The following is a 16,514-nucleotide window of genomic DNA, read 5'->3' on the forward strand; positions in this document are numbered from 1 at the left end:
AAGAGAATCTCTAATTTCAGAAGACATGATAGACAAGAAGCCCTAGCCGCAACCCTTAAGAGAGAGAGAGAGAGAGAGAGAGAGAGAGAGAAACAACAACAACAACTAGCCGAAATCTTAGAATAAGAAAAACCTAGAATTCTTGACCTTTCTCTGATACCATAACAATTTTCTTTGATTGAATCCTTCCTCCTATTCCTTCTCATTCATTAAGTAGCCAAAAATAGATTACACCAAATCAGCCATTCGAAATCTGACTTCCTATCCTATAGGAATTCAAATCTTGGATAAGATATGTTTCCCATACTTATCTACTTAATCTAAATATTCAACTTACAAATCATATAAATCCTATACAGCTGTACAAATATATCTATACCCGAAATACATAGATAAAACATAGGAATTAATTCAAATAAATATAATCCACTAATACCATGTATATAGGCTAAATATTAGGGATCAGTAGATGTTCCCCGTGTATAGCATTTGACCTACTTTCCTTGTATAATGGCTTTTGGAGGTTGATAACAAAAGTGGCTAAATACACAGAGCCAGTTTTTCCAAAATTCTCTTCAAATTTTCTGGTTTCTCTAGTATTTTGACACTTGGAACCCTCTCCCCTCCACAAACTGAAAAGGTCGCTCGTCCCTGATAACCATACGAGCTAACTTTCTTCTACACTCATTAGAATCATACTTAATATACCCCTTCAATGTAAAACCCTCACTACTCTCATCCGCCATTTTTTTAGTCCAATCTCTAGTCTAGATTGACTCTTCTCTTGTAAAGATCTCAATATTAGACTCTTCTTGCATTGTTCTTCTAAGTGCACATTTAACTGTGATGTACCATATTTCCTATGATGATATCCATAGAGTTTACCATAATGGTTACACTTTGTTTGGAGGTTATTGGGGTCACCACCCTCTAGTTTGGTAAAGTGAGATCAAACTATGGAAATAAGTTTCTTACTTTGTGTGGGCTGGGGGCAGGGAAAGGTTTCGTGGGATTAGGACTAGGGTCCGTAGGGGTAGGCCCGGTAGGAGTAGGACAACTATCACTAAAATCTGAGGGAATAGAAGAAGTCATTCTCCAAAACAGACAAATCTGAAATTTAAAACAAAAACATGCCACTAGCATCAACAATCCTACGCATAGGGATCAACAGGGATCAACAATCAAAACATGTCACTAACCTTTTCATTATTATAATTTGTTTTAATAAATAAGCATGCACAATCAAAATAGACATTATATTATTAAACTCATTGGTAATTGATTATATATGCATCTAGTGAATTAATTAGATTAATGGTTTAAAAACAAGCTGCATGCTACTACTTCTTAAAGAAATCTTGCCTAGGTTTATTAACTTTATTTGTCATGAAATATATATAAAGATGGCACTACTAGAACTCAAAGGTACCAATAAAATAGATACATTTGAGTTCTCTATAGTGCGGGTAGCACTCCTAGTTTATTGTATTAGCTAAGCTTTTGCATGAGATTTCGAAAGAAAAGAATAGAAAAAGAAAATTTGGGATTTGAGGTCCAGTTTTATGCCACGTCTTGGCTAAAGCTGGGTGGGCTGCATCTAATTTGGTGGGCTGAACTTGCTTGCGTGTCTACTGCTTTTGTTGTGGCATTCGAACCTAGTAGGTGCTTTATGGCCCACCAACACTATGTATGGTAGCCCAATGGTTAAATGGGTATATAATTTAGAACCCATAATGTGCAGAGGTGGGTCGTTGGAGTAGGTGGCGCATAGCTTCCAACTAAAATTCCATGCGCCCACTCGAATTTTAAAACAAAAATGAGTTCCCTACAAAGCTCTTGGCATTGTTATTTACTATTCAGTTGTTTTTGTTTGTATTATATTTGATTGTGGAGTTTATCATTACCATCTTCTACTTTTATTATTATTATTATTGTTGTTGTTGTTGTTTTATGAACTTGACTTGTTATTTACCTATGTTCATCTATCTTAACTCTAAATGATTAATTGGACTGAAACTATTTTATTGTTAAAGTAAAAACATGAGATGTTTAGTGAATTTCTAAATTCAATAATCTCATGTTAATTGACTAATTATATATTTTTTATTGAATTAACACAAACCAATCATAATTCTGCCTCTGCCACTACTTCCAACAATAGCTGGAAATGACAAAGCTGAGAAGTATATTACATCTCTCCCAAGAGAAATTTCATCCAATCATCAATAAAACCCTAAAGGATTGGAACCCTAAACTAATTTAAGGTTCAAATTAAAATCAAAATACACACAAAATCACAATATCAAAAACATGCACAATCAAATCTCAATTCTCCACAGCACACAGTTCACAAATCCCATCCTCCATCTCCATTTAATCCCAACCTTCCTCCAATCTCCATAACTCAACAAAAAAAAAAAAAAAAAAAAACATAAAATACTAAAAGGGCTTTCGGATTTGGGGCTTACCTTCGGCAACGATGATGCAGACAACTGCAACGGCGATGGACACAGAGATCGACGAAGATGAGTGGACACAGTGACAGAGAGCAATGGAGAGATCTGAGAGAGAACTGAAAGAGAGAAATGTGATTCAAGAAGGGGAGGGGGGACTTAACACCCCAGACCAAATGGCGAAACAACATCATTTGGTCTGGGTTGTTTAAAAAAAAAAAAAAACACCACACACAAAACGACGCTATTTTGTCACAAACAAAACGACGTCATTTTGTCCATGGTTTTTATTTTTATTTTATATAATTATATATATGGGGTGCGAGGCGGGGGAAACCTGGAGTGGGGTTGGGCCCCCTGGCAGGGCCGCAGATGCGGGTGGGGCCACCCGCCCCCGCATCTGCAGCGCGGATCCCCCGCCCTGCCTAGGCGGGGGTGGGGCAAACTAGGAGGGGCACCGTATGAATATGAAATTGCCTTGCCAAGGAAAAATTATAAAAGAATGATTATGAAAATTACCTCCTCTTCTAAGAATGATTAAATGCCCATTCACCAGCAGCCAACCTTCTGCGTGGCTGAATTATCATTCTATTTCATGGTGTAACCACTCTTACAAAATCGTTTCAAATCCCACAATACGTTTGGTGGAGTCAATGAATTACAGTCCAATGTCCTCATAACAGTGAAGAATGAGCAATGCTCAATGGTTTGTAACATTTACAAGAAAACACCGGAAACCACATTGGAGGAAGTGAATTGAAGTATTGAACTACCTCTGTCTGAGAACAACTAAAGAGAGTCTAACCATTCTTGTGCCATGTAATGCAAGACGAGAATGCCACTCCCCATCTCAGTGTCTGAGAAATTGGAAAACTTGCATTAGGAACTCACGCCAGAATCAGTTTCCTTGCACTTCAAACAACTTCAGCATTTCTGAAGCCAAGTTGGACTCGCACCTCCTCCAGCTTGAGATCTTGTTACTGCCTCACGGACAATCTCTCTGACAAAAGGAGTGCACACAAAGGTTAGCTGCTAACCAGATGGAAGGCCTAGTCATTACAAGGGCTGACACAGAGTGTAAGTTGCACCGTAAAAACCTATCCAGAACCAATTTAAGATACAATTGCACACGTACAAAATTACAATCACTGATTTCTCATCCATAAAATTAAGAAGTAAAAAACTGAACCAAGTAGTAGCACTTCAGCTGTTAAGAGTTTTGGAATCAACACACATCAATTTCTGTCCCAGTCAATACCAAAAGAATGTGGGGGAAAATAAGTTTATTTGAAACACCAGCTTCTGTTCACGATAAAATATGGTGATGTTTTCAGGATTTCAAAACCAAACTTGAAATTCACTTGTTGAACATTAACCAAGGGATATAGTGGTTAGATACCTGTTGCAAGTCAAAGCATTGATACCACATCCCAACACAGAGAAACTGATTAAAATGCAAGACTTTGCATTTAACCATTTTAAAAAAAGAGACAACCGAGAGCCAGACATACTTATAAGTTCATAGGTAACAATCATTGTTGTTCCATAGAGAGACATATTTAAGAATCGAGGTCCAAACCCTCTATAGAAGCCCCACCATCCATCTTCCTTAATGAGTGTCCTTGCAGTCTTGAGTACTGACGGTCTTCCTCCCTCAAAATTATCCATGACCTTCAACGTAAGTGAGATCCAGGTTCAAATAAAAATTCAAACAATTAAAAATAGACTAAAAAAATTTAAATTTTGACTCATTCAGAGTGTGACATATCCAGCAGTTTGCCATACCAAACATGAGATATGAAAGAGTAATTTCTTTATCTTTCAGAGCAGCAAAGATGCTATGCAGATAGAGGATAATACACATTACTTTACCTGAAGTCTAGTCTTTACAGTGTCAATGGGAGTTGTGATAACCGATGAACAAGCACCAGCTACCATTCCTGCCGTTGCCTGAACTGTTACCATCTCCATATGAGACGGTTTTTTGTCCATATCATCTCTGTAACCCAAGCTCCTACAGTATTGAGAAAACCATAAACAGAGAACACTTAGTCTACATTTTGACGTAACAAGAGAAAGTTGACCACCGGAACATTTGGATGAACCTCCAAATCATGTGTTGGGCAGCTCCATAGGCACCCCACCAAAGTGCAGATGCTGGGGATTGAGTCACAGCTGTCAATCCAAAGCCTCTATACAATCCGCGGAACCCTTCAGCCTTTATCACCTTACGTACAACATCAAATGGTCCATTGCAGACTGTAGTCCCAGGAATCCCTTGTACCATCAGTCTCTGGCAGACCTGAGAATACATCACTTGCAGTTGGTTATATATCAGTCATCATCATAGGTTCATTAGGCACATAACTCTACAAAACAATACTTTTATTTTTACAGGTGGATGGTAACAATGTGAAAACCATGCATAATGCAAGATGTTTACGAAAAATGTCCATTCCAAACACTGGCCACTAACTACCAAGCTCACAAGTATCTGTCATTCATTCCACGAACAAAACAACTCAAATAATTCATGAACTGTCCCATTGAAATTGTAAAACTGCTGTAGATTTTGTACCACTTAGTACGAGTGTGCCCAACTTTTTTTTCCCTTTCGTTTTTTCTTTCCTTCCAAATATATTTAACTCATTTCTAGACTAAGAAAAACGGGAGAAACTGTATAAAAGTTGGAAAGAATGAGTTTACCCACCACCTCCAAAGGAACATAGTATATGCAAGAAACTAAATTTGACAACATCCCTGCCACTCCATTCGCAATGCCAATACGTGTTGCTTCGGGCATATCTAGACCTTCAGTATATTTTAACATCATATCTTTTGACACTTCAAGTGATGTTAAAGCCAAGACTCTACCAGGCAATGATCCAACGGCTGAAGTGCCAAAACCCCTAAATAGGCCAGGGATACCATCAGTCTTCAACATCTGTTCAAATACGGAAATACCGCGCATGTTGGAGAGACCAGAACCAGCAACTTGCATTCTAGTCTTTACAACTGCCGTAGGATGTAACAAGGCTGACTGAGCAGTAAAGAAGATAGCCCCAATAATGTGAAACCTTGTCTTGTCCAACCTAAATTGAGGCCAATACGATTGTAAAAAACTGTTAGTTCTACACCTACTTTAGCACGTAAAAAAAATGAAACTTCCCACATAGAAAGCCAGCGATGTAAAATCAATTGAGAAAGAAACTAACTGAACTGCAAAGAAGTGGATGCGGGTGGCTGAGTTTTGGTTTGGTTTTCTTTTAGGGCAGATTAAGCCCAATATAAGTCATAGAGTCGGCCCTCCCTGAACTGAAGAGTGTCCAAGAGGAGAGAAATGTACTTATAAGACAGAAAATAAAGGTTTTCATCCTTCTAAACAGCATTCTTGATCAAATCAGATATAAAACATTAAAATACAAAATTCCCACCTATTAATTATTATAGGCCTACACGACCGGTGCGGGGACAGTGCCTTGAAAATCCTGTGCACTTCAGAATTCTACTATTCGATCCTTGTAACAACACAGCAGGACCAGCACATCTAACTAGTCTTCATGGCGGCAACAAGACCATTTCGCACGGTTCATGGAAATTGCCCACGACCATAAATTGTTCATGAAAAACCGTACACATTATGTTTTTCTTTCCTTTCAATTGCTCCAGAAAATGCTTACGTTTTTTTCTTTTCACCTACAATTTTATAGGGATAACCAGAGCTCTTTTTTTCTGACTGAAAATAATTTTCCGTTGCAACAAAAAGAAGAAGCAGCATGAAATGTGAAGTAAGATTTTTCAACTGTGCAAATAAGAGAAAATACGAAAACATTAATGTCTGAAAAATATTTCAACGCTGTAACAAACGGAAGTTTGATATCGAACAAAACAACATAAACAATCACAAATAACAATCTAATCACTGAAACGATCCGATCGTCCATGCAATGACGTTCTCTACACGAGCAAATAATGCCAGAACCAACCAATATCACATTCAAACCATGAGAACAAGATGAAGTACATAGTACCCAAAAAACAAATATAGCATATAACATGAATAGAAGAACCTGCCTGTCCCAGTTGATGTCGGTGTCAGCAAGAGCCAACTCTGGAGCATTTGCAGCCTCGGCTTCCATAGGCAGCAGACTTACGTCCCGAGGTCTCTACTTTGTCAGCAATGGCTTTCGAGTAGCTGTTCTTCGGCTGGCAGTTCTGCCACCGTCTCATTCGATGGTAGAGAACGTTTCGGAAAGTTCCAGTGGTTTTTTGGAACGAGGAAAGCCTTCAGTTTAAAAACTAGACTAAAGACCCTGAGCCCTTTATAAATGACGCGGACTTTTAGCCCATTAAACTGCTTGCTGGACCGGCTCGTTTGAAATTTAGACAGAAGGGAGATCAATTCAATTTATTCTAATTTTAAATTGAATCTAATATTTAAATTTTTAATTTTTAAATTATCAAACTCTTCTCAACTTAAAATTTATTTATACGTGAGATTCATAATTTTTTTAACTCAACATATTTTTATATGTAAGATCTACAATATTTTTCAACTTATCATAAATATATATATAACTTCATCTTAATATTCAAACATATCTAAACTCATCTTAGGTAAATTGCACAAAATTCACTCAACTGTCTCAACTCATTATTATTCATAAAAAAATTCAAATCATTTGAACTCAGCTCAACATCTAAATGGAATTTAAGGAATACTTGGAAAATGAGATAAAATAAAAAATTTATAAATATTAATAAGATGGTTTATGAATAATAGCGGGATATTTTGAGTTAAATATTTATTGGATGGAAAAAGCTAGAGCCACTGATGTTGGGTACTGAGAATGACTCCCAATTGAGGTGGCTGGATAAAGGGAAAAGACAAAATTAGACCAACGATGAAAATGACCCCGATGAAAAAAAATGTAATTTATTATTTTTACATCACATATCAATATGTGATTTACTATTTTTTTCATTCTATTTAAACTAACATATTTACACATCAATATATGTGTCTAAATAAAATAATAAAAATGACGAATCATATGTTGGTGTGTGGTATAATGGATGATAGGTATAATTTTTCTAATGAAAAAGAAAAATATTATTTATCATCTTACACCATATATTAATATGAGATTTGTCACTCTATTTAAACTAACATATTTGCAAATCAATATGTGTATCTAAATAAAAGGGAATGCAGTCATATCCCATTTCAAAACATTTTTTTTTATATAATTAACAGTCATCACAAGGCATGTCATGTCAGTCGGAATGATTCTTCGATAGGAATTCTCGGCGACTGTAGAATTATCCATATTGAATTTTGAGAATTGAGATAGATAAAATTAAATAAAAAATATTATAAATTTAAAATATTGTTAAAATATAATTTTTTTTAATTATTTTTGTTTTCAAATTTAAAAAAGTTGAATTATTTGTTGTGTTTTGTTTGAAAGTTTTGAAAAGTTGTAATGATTAGTTTTAAAAATTTGTAATGATTAGTTTTAAAATATTTGTATTTGAATGATATTTGAGAATAAAATAAAATAGAACGAGATGAAAATTATTTCCAAACAACCCCTAAAGATCAGTACCATCAATTTTTATGGCTTTGATTATTAAACTTATAATTATTTTTAAGAAGAGTAATACTAGATAGAATTTGTAAGTTTTGCGTTTTAGTTTTGAAAACATCTGGATTTAATATTAAAAAATGAAAAATGTTATTATACTCTCTACTTTGTATCAGTTACTATGTCTCCTTGGCCCAGTACCATAATATAGTGCTACGTGACTTATTAAAAAAATTTAAAATATAAAAATAAAATGTTAGAAAAAAATCTAGCATTTTAAGGCTCGTTTGAATAGCGAGATGAGATGAGATGAGATGGTTTGTTAATAATAATAAAATTATTAGTTAAAATTAGATAAAATGAAATAAAATAATGTGAGATAATCTGTATCCAAACCGACGCCTAGTCTTATTCTTTTTATATTTTTAAGAGTTATTTTGTTTTGAATTTATATTTCTAATAGTTTTTTTAATCTTTTATAAGTCACGTGGCACCATATTGTCACATCAAGAGACAAAATAAATGGTATAAATTAAAGAGCATAATAACTTTTTAAAAAAAATTAAAATATTGAAATAGAAAAAAAAAAAATCAAGTGTTGCTGGATCATTCCTAGTGTGATCTCGAGCAGCTAAAAAAATATCGTTATAAAAATTAGAGACTAATTATATATATAATTTAAAAACAAATATAAAACATCAACCTCGCAATATCTAATAGAAAAATTATATTCATCTTTTTATTTAAATATATATATTTACATATTAAAATTTATTTAAATAAAATGATAAATTATATATTAAAAATAATAAATAACATATTAATATGTGATGTAGAGATGCTAAATAGTATTTCTGTATTTAATACGAGGGTACATGGACGGGGGTATCGGCCCATGGGTCCGGTCCATATCAACAACATGACCCAAGATATTCGGTGAAGCTCTGCGTGTTCTCATTTTCCTCGTAATCGACGTGGGCGATTAAACCATTCTGGACAATCAGGGCCGTTCATCGTAAGACTTAACTATAGTGTCGGTCCAGGGGATACTTCCTCCTTAACCCTAACATCGGAATGCCTCCAAGCTTTTTTCTTTTTCTTTTTTTTTTCTCCTGAAAGATTTTTCTTTCCCATTCTCCGAAGTCCGAAACTAGGCTTCTAGTCCGAGCCTCGCACGGGACTAGAAGAAAGTTTTCGATCCTAGGGTTGTTATTCTGCTGCAACTTTATTGTTAGCAGAGAGAAAGAAGGTACTCCGATTGGAAGCTCTGCTATTTATTCTATTAGCCACTAGGTACGCAATTTCGACGAACTTTTACCTTTTATTTCTTATTTATTATAATTATTTTACTTTCTTCATTTTTATTGATTTTGATGTTTCTGGGGCTTGTGAGAATTGCTTTTAGCGTTCTTGCGATGAACTGACGATTTTATCTATGCCTTGTGTACTTCATATGTTCTGGGGTTTATGATCGAAAGGTTGCTTTCTTCTCTTTTATTTTCATTTATTTTTTAAAAAAGTATACTTGATCTTGTTTTGTCTCGATTTCATTGGGTCAGTCACGCGTTCTGGTCGATCGCTTAAAGGAATGTGTAGTGGCATATTTCTTCTAGGGTTTATTATTTTTATTTTCTTATTTATTTTTAAGAATAACTTGAATATTGGAATCCATCTTTTGGGGCATTGAAACGGACAATGCTTGCCAGTAGTTGCATTGGCTGGTCTGGTTTTGGTCTTGCTATATAAAATTGTACGAGATTGTATTCAAATTATAAGTGAGAGATGAAAAATAATTGAGCAAGGACTTGTGGGATATTATGTTGGGTTTTGCATGAATCGATCTAAGGAAGATGTTTTGTTGTTTTATCGTTAATTTGAATGAAGGGTATGTAGTTTTCAATTTTGATGTTTAAGGTGAGGATTTTATTTGGCTGTAGATAAATATTCTGCATGGCTACAACGGAGTCTGCTCAAGCTTCCCTTGGTCCACGGTATGCACCTGATGATCCCACCCTTCCGAAACCTTGGAAGGGTTTGATTGATGGAAGCACGGGTGTGTTATATTACTGGAATCCTGAAACCAATGTCACCCAATATGAAAAGCCATCCTCTTTGCCTCCACCATTGCCAGCTGGCCAGCCTCCTGTTGCTTCTACGCCTAAGTTAGCCTCAATACCGGTAGCCCAATCAATGCCACCAAATGGTGTGGTGGCTCAGGTTGGGCAGCAGATAACTCAAGCCCCACAACAGCAGGGGCAACAAGTACAAGTGAGCCAGTTATCTCAACAGCACAGACAAATGGCGGCACAACAGCAGAGTTCAATGGCAGCACAGGTTTCTCCCCAGCAGGGATCTCAAATCGCACAAGGTGGACCACAACAAAGTTCGCAACTGGGACAACCCATGCATCAGCAAGGGCAGCCAGCACTGACACAGCCACAGCAATTAATGCAACACATGATGATCTACCCGGGTCAACAAATCCAACAAGCACAGAGTCAGCACATGCCTCAGCAGCCAGCCCAGCAGTTACCGCAAGTTGTTCAACAACCACAGCATCAAGGCTCTTACATGACCCAACCACAAACACATCAATTTACACACCAGCAACTGCAATATATGGCATATCAGCAAAGCATGCTTCCCCAAGGACAGCTCAATTCACAGCAGCATGCCCAGCATAGCGCACAAGGGCAGCCATTTGCAAATCAACAGGATTATCAGGCTGCATTCCCAAATAGGGAGGAAGTTGATTTCCAGAATGGAAACCAAATTGGATTTTCTCCATCCCAGGTCCAGCAACCTGGTACCTCATCTGTTCAGAACCTTCCTTCTGGAAGCAACTCGGTTCAGATGGCACAGATTTCTGTTCATCCAGGTCAAGCCCAACAGTATGGTGGTTCTTTGGGGAACATGCAGCAGCCTCCTATGGGTCAATTGCAGCAAACTAGGATTGATTTGGCTCACCAGCAACATGGTCCTAGGTTTCAGAATCAGATGGGCCCACCAATGCTGCATGGTCAGAAGTCTAATTTGCCTGCGGTTGGATCAAAGATACACGAGGATAATTTGCATGGTAGAACTGCAAATGAATATTACTTTAATGCTAACAAGGAAGGGCCTGTCGGTTCCAAGGATCCCAAGCTTGCAGGGATACCTATGGCAAGAAATCCACAGGTATTGTTCAACCTTCAGTTTTGATCTTTGGTAGCATCCCAAATATTATTGTTAGATAATAATGGATCTATTTTTTCTTAGATAATAATAAAATATTATTGTTTTCCTCTGTATATCTATGCTTCTATATACATGTTTTGACCACCAAGGTAATTGAGGGAAATTTTGTGATACCCCATATTGAGTGTGTATAGGTTGTGAATGGGGGATCCCGATCCCGATTTGCTCAGGAAGGAGAAGTTCTTGCTTTTTATAATGATTCTATTGGGCTTCAAATGTATTGTTAACTAATCATTTTTTAGTATGGCCCGGATGGCTTGGGCCTTTTCTTGATACATTACACTGATAATATATCAAAGATATTTTTTCTTGGTCAACTTGAAAAAATAGGGATTAGGACAATACTAGATAAGAAGCTTGTTTCATTTCCTTTTGCCATTCTCTTTTTATCTTTTGCTTATACTGAATTTTTTTTTTTTTATTTTGGGAATACAAACTATGTCTTATGATCAAGATATATGGGACCACTGATGATGTTTTTTTTTTTTTTTAGCAGGATAAGTGGATCAGTGGTGTCCCATCTCATAATGTGATGCCTGGTCATACCAGTGGGCCGAATGCCATCACAGGGCATGCCATTCATAACTCATTCACTCACTCAACTGGTGGTCCGCCATTTTCAAATAATGCTTTGATGAGGCCTCCTTTTTTAGGAACTACAGATGTTTCTAGTCTCACACCTGTTGAAGCTTACCGCCAACAGCACGAAGTCACAGCATCGGTCAGTACTTTAGGTGGCTTGATTATTGCTAGTTTGATTAAGTGAACGCGAGAATGCCTATTCAAATGCTTCTTTTTTTTTCCTTCTTTTCTAAGAGATTTGAGTATGTGTAAAAATAGATAAGTGGGATCCCCAAAGAATTATACTAGTGTCTGATGCCTTGTTATTTGTTATTTTGTATTAGAAATGAAAAGTAGATCATGCCAAATGCTTGCATAAATAAGGAGTTGCTAAGGATGTTCATATTGCTGGAGTTGTTATATTTTCTTATTGAATCGTTTTGAGTTTGATATATTTCTTAAAATGAATAGGGGGACAATATTCCAGCACCATTCATGACATTTGAAGCCACTGGTTTCCCTCCAGAGTTATTGAGAGAGGTTAGCTTTAATTGTGCTGTGATTTAGTGTTCTGTTGCTTGCGATTATAAAACAAAATATAGGATCCATTGCATTCCTTTTTTTATTATTAATTTTGTATTACTTTTAAACTCATAAATTCTCACTTGTCGCAGGTGCGATATCTGCTCCGGTGGAGGAGCATATGTCGTACGCTGCACTGCTATTGGCACACTTACACATGCAACAACTATCCTGATTTTTCGAGGCTGCAAAATGTACAGTTGGAGCCTTTCTTGAGCATCTTCTAGAAGGGTGGTTGGCCCTTCATCCAACTCACACCTAATGTGACTGGCATTTCTTGCTTATTGGCTCCGCCTCTTATGTCTTTATTGACCTCTTTTGTTGCTTCGAGTTGCTTCTGTAAGCAACCGTATACCCATGATTTTTTTCCCTTTTTTCTAAGTTATATTCACACTCTTGTGATACACTATCAAACACTACTTTTTATCTGGAAAATGACTCTGACATGCTTAATTTTCTTGGGGCTGATTACCTGCATATTCTTGTTTCAGATATATTCTGCTGGTTTCACATCTCCCACGCCGATTCAGGCACAGACATGGCCAATTGCGCTGCAAAGTAGGGACATAGTGGCAATTGCAAAAACAGGTTCTGGAAAAACATTGGGGTATTTGGTCCCTGCCTTCATTCTCCTTAGACATTGCCGTAATAATCCTCAGAATGGCCCAACAGTTTTAGTTATGGCTCCAACCCGTGAACTTGCTACACAAATTCAAGATGAAGTCATGAAATTTGGCCGTTCATCTGGAGTCTCTTGCACGGTGGGTTCTAAGTGCTCACCTATCATCTTTATTATACAAAAAAATTTCATTGTAGCTTTGTTTTCTTTAGAGTTTTGGTTCATCATGGGACTGAAGCTCAATTCCTTGTTTCAGTGCCTATATGGTGGTGCTCCAAAGGGCCCACAGCTAAAAGAATTAGATCGAGGAGCAGATATTGTTGTGGCAACTCCTGGTCGTCTCAATGACATCCTCGAGATGAAGAAGGTTGACTTTAGACAAGTTTCCCTTCTTGTGCTTGATGAGGCTGATCGAATGCTTGACATGGGTTTTGAACCTCAAATTCGTAAGATTGTGAATGAGATACCCCCACGCAGACAAACGCTTATGTACACAGCAACTTGGCCTAAAGAAGTAAGAAAGATAGCAGGCGATCTTCTTGTTAATCCTGTTCAGGTTAACATTGGCAGTGTTGATGAGCTTGCTGCGAACAAGGCCATCACTCAGGTACCTTTGGACTAACACAATATGGCTTCTATCCTTCAAATTTGATGCAGAAAATGATAGTTCTTTATCTCAATGTGGTAATGTGTCATAGTTACCATTGCTCTTATATATAGCATACCCTTTCTTTATAGTTTTTTTAATCAGTAAATAAGAATTTTATTAAAAAAGGCGAAGTCAAGTACACGGGACATATACAAGAGCAGCACCTATTCATGAGTGTCTAAAGATACAAGGAAATCATGGACGATCATGCCATTAAAGTTTATTACAATCAACCACTGGAATAAAGTATGAAGGAAAAATGTTCTAATCTCGTCCATTGTCCATTCACAATCCTCAAAACTTTCTTTATAGTTAAATGTTGATCTGTTCTGTTACCCACATTTATGGATTCTCATCTGTACGGTGAATAGAAAAGAAATAAAAATAAAGGTAGTTATGATACTAGATTTAAAATTGTATTATTTGGCTAACACCACCACATTCTGGAAACTATAAAAGTTATGAACAATAATTATTAGTTATAAACATCACGATTATGCTAGATATGCTTGATCTGCTTGAGGGTATTGTGAGATGCTGTCCAACTGTTATCTGGCTGTCTGTTAGTTATGACACTGCACCATCAGTTGCTTTGACAATAAAGTGTAGTCTGGTCATCTTATACTTAAATGTTAGGCTCTGCAACCACAAATAAAAGCTAAATATGTCATTATTATACAGATTTTCTGTAATTCATCCATATCTTAGAATCAATGGTAATTTTTTTATTTGGCAGTATGTTGAAGTAGTCCCACAAATGGAGAAGCAGAGGCGCTTGGAGCAGATCCTTAGAGCCCAAGAACGGGGTTCGAAGGTTATTATTTTCTGCTCCACGAAGAGGCTGTGTGATCAGCTTGCACGTAGTATTGGGCGTAACTTTGGGGCTGCTGCAATTCATGGGGACAAGTCTCAGGGTGAGAGAGACTGGGTTTTAAATCAGTTCCGTAGTGGAAAGTCCCCTATATTGGTTGCTACCGATGTTGCTGCCCGTGGGCTTGACATCAAAGATATAAGGTTAGCTTTTGTCCTTGCATGATCATAAATCATATATGTGCCTGTTAGAAATGAGTTTAATATTTATTGTCCTGGTGTTTAGCATCATTTATATCATTCTTATATTATTTTGAGTTTCATGTTACAGGGTGGTGATTAACTATGATTTCCCTACTGGGGTTGAAGACTATGTCCACCGAATTGGAAGGACTGGGAGGGCTGGTGCCACTGGAGTGTCATACACCTTCTTCTCTGAGCAGGACTGGAAATATGCTGCTGATCTGATCAAAGTTCTGGAGGGAGCTAACCAGCATGTGCCTCCAGAGGTGAGAGAGTTGGCTTTACGTGGTGCACCGAGCTTTGGCAAGGATCGGGGTGGCATGAACCATTTTGATTCTGGTAGTAGTGGGGCTGGTTATGGTCGTTATGATTCTGTTGGCCGTGGTGGCATGAGGGATGGTGGCTTTGGTGGCCGCGGTGGCATGAGGGATGGCAACTTGGGCGGACGTGGAGGCATGAGGGGTGTTGGTTTCGGTGGACGTGGAGGTGTAAGAGATGGTAGTTTTGGTGGTAGAAGTGATTTCTTTCCTGGTCGTGGCAACAGGGGACGGGGATTTGGTGGTCCTGGTGGTACGCATGTTGGTCGGGGCAGGAATGAGCGTGGCCCATATGATCGGTACAACAATATGGATGGGCGTGGGCGTGGCCGGGGACGGGGAAGATTTGACAACAGAAGAGACATTGCTGATAGGAGTAGAGGCAGAAGTTATAGCCGTAGCCCTGAAAGAGTTCGAACATGGGGTAATAATCGCAGTCGCAGCAACAGCCGTAGCCGTAGCCGTAGCCGTAGCCGAAGCCGAAGCCGAAGCAGGAGTAGGAGCTGGAGCAGGGGTCGTAGTCATAGCCGAAGCTGGTCTCGTGGCCGTAATCGTAGCTACAGCCGCAGCCCTAGCCGCAGCCGCAGCCGCAGTCGCAGTCGCAGTCATGATAGATATGAGAGGTCACATGAAAAAACTCCAGATAAACAAGATCTTACAATACCTGAATTTGAGGCTGCTCCTGAATCAAGGATGTCTCCTATGTCCCCAGGTACACAAGGTAATGCGTCTCCTGGGGCCAATCTCATTGCACAGCCACCTGTTGTTGCAATTACTGGTGCACTACATCCAGAGGATGGGTTAGACTCTTGCCATCAATCAGGAGCAGAACCTTAATTGTGATGCATTTCTTGGTTTTGGTGTTAGGGACAGTGATTTCTGGTCTGTATTTGTTAAGTGGCTCCCTCGATCTTTCACTTTTGTTAAGACTCTCTTCCTTTGATAAATTTGTTGACAGCAAGTTAGGAATTGGTAATATGTGATCGTTGTGATAAGCTGGTCCACTGCTGCTTCCTTGGGTGATGGTTGTTTTAGGATAGTTGAGGCTTCTTTCTGGATATTGAATCGTGTTGTGGCTCGTCAAACTCATTTTTCACCGATAGGATGACTTGAGATTCTAATCTAGTGATGCTTAAAATTATGTATTGGAAAGGATTTTTACTCTGATTAGTTTAAGGTGTTCAGCGCGGGATATTTTTTTCTTTCCTTTCAATGACGTTATAGTTCCTGCCCTGTAATCTTTTCATTGTGCACACATTTACAGCGCATTGCCATGATTATATTTGGAATATATTCTGTGTCATACAACTATAGTTGCTGGTCCCAACGTTGTTTGTGTTGTTGGCTGCCTTAATACTCTTTAATTTAGAACTTTAAAAAAGTTGTATGTGTATTATTACTTTTAGGTTTTAATCTAAATAATTCTCTCGGCTTTGTCTCTCCATCGGCAAATCT

At 37.7% G+C, this 16,514-nt stretch overlaps 2 protein-coding genes across 2 annotated transcripts; one reads left to right on the plus strand and one right to left on the minus strand.

Moving 5' to 3' along the window:
• Positions 1-3,025: 3,025 nt before the first annotated feature.
• Positions 3,026-6,739, minus strand: LOC121237858 (solute carrier family 25 member 44-like). Its single transcript, XM_041134765.1, has 7 exons — positions 6,528-6,739; positions 5,164-5,545; positions 4,559-4,755; positions 4,326-4,467; positions 3,965-4,124; positions 3,410-3,453; positions 3,026-3,310 (listed from the first exon to the last, which is right to left on the minus strand). The coding sequence occupies exons 1-6, from the start codon at positions 6,590-6,592 to the stop codon at positions 3,431-3,433; spliced, it is 969 nt and encodes a 322-aa protein (XP_040990699.1). The 5' UTR covers positions 6,593-6,739; the 3' UTR covers positions 3,026-3,310; positions 3,410-3,430.
• Positions 6,740-9,143: 2,404 nt separating this feature from the next.
• On the plus strand, positions 9,144-16,369 carry LOC121237400 (DEAD-box ATP-dependent RNA helicase 46). Its single transcript, XM_041134121.1, has 8 exons — positions 9,144-9,334; positions 9,979-11,218; positions 11,775-11,999; positions 12,311-12,379; positions 12,913-13,182; positions 13,297-13,647; positions 14,426-14,703; positions 14,831-16,369. The coding sequence occupies exons 2-8, from the start codon at positions 9,992-9,994 to the stop codon at positions 15,894-15,896; spliced, it is 3,486 nt and encodes a 1,161-aa protein (XP_040990055.1). The 5' UTR covers positions 9,144-9,334; positions 9,979-9,991; the 3' UTR covers positions 15,897-16,369.
• Positions 16,370-16,514: the final 145 nt, after the last annotated feature.

This window comes from Juglans microcarpa x Juglans regia, chromosome 1D (assembly GCF_004785595.1).
Source record: "Juglans microcarpa x Juglans regia isolate MS1-56 chromosome 1D, Jm3101_v1.0, whole genome shotgun sequence".
Taxonomy (NCBI): Eukaryota; Viridiplantae; Streptophyta; class Magnoliopsida; order Fagales; family Juglandaceae; genus Juglans; species Juglans microcarpa x Juglans regia.

What these genes read in the sequence shown, in the direction of transcription:
- LOC121237858 (XM_041134765.1), bottom strand. Translation starts at nt 6,592, where the DNA reads ATGGAAGCCGAGGCTGCAAATGCTCCAGAGTTGGCTCTTGCTGACACC. An exon ending in GCCCAACACATGATTTGGAG is followed by an intron (nt 4,468 to 4,558) that starts GTTCATCCAAAT and finishes TCAATACTGTAG; the next exon opens with GAGCTTGGGTTACAGAGATG. An exon ending in CTGTAAAGACTAGACTTCAG is followed by an intron (nt 4,125 to 4,325) that starts GTAAAGTAATGT and finishes CTTACGTTGAAG; the next exon opens with GTCATGGATAATTTTGAGGG.
- LOC121237400 (XM_041134121.1), top strand. Translation starts at nt 9,992, where the DNA reads ATGGCTACAACGGAGTCTGCTCAAGCTTCCCTTGGTCCACGGTATGCA. An exon ending in CTATGGCAAGAAATCCACAG is followed by an intron (nt 11,219 to 11,774) that starts GTATTGTTCAAC and finishes TTTTTTTAGCAG; the next exon opens with GATAAGTGGATCAGTGGTGT. An exon ending in CGAACAAGGCCATCACTCAG is followed by an intron (nt 13,648 to 14,425) that starts GTACCTTTGGAC and finishes TTTATTTGGCAG; the next exon opens with TATGTTGAAGTAGTCCCACA.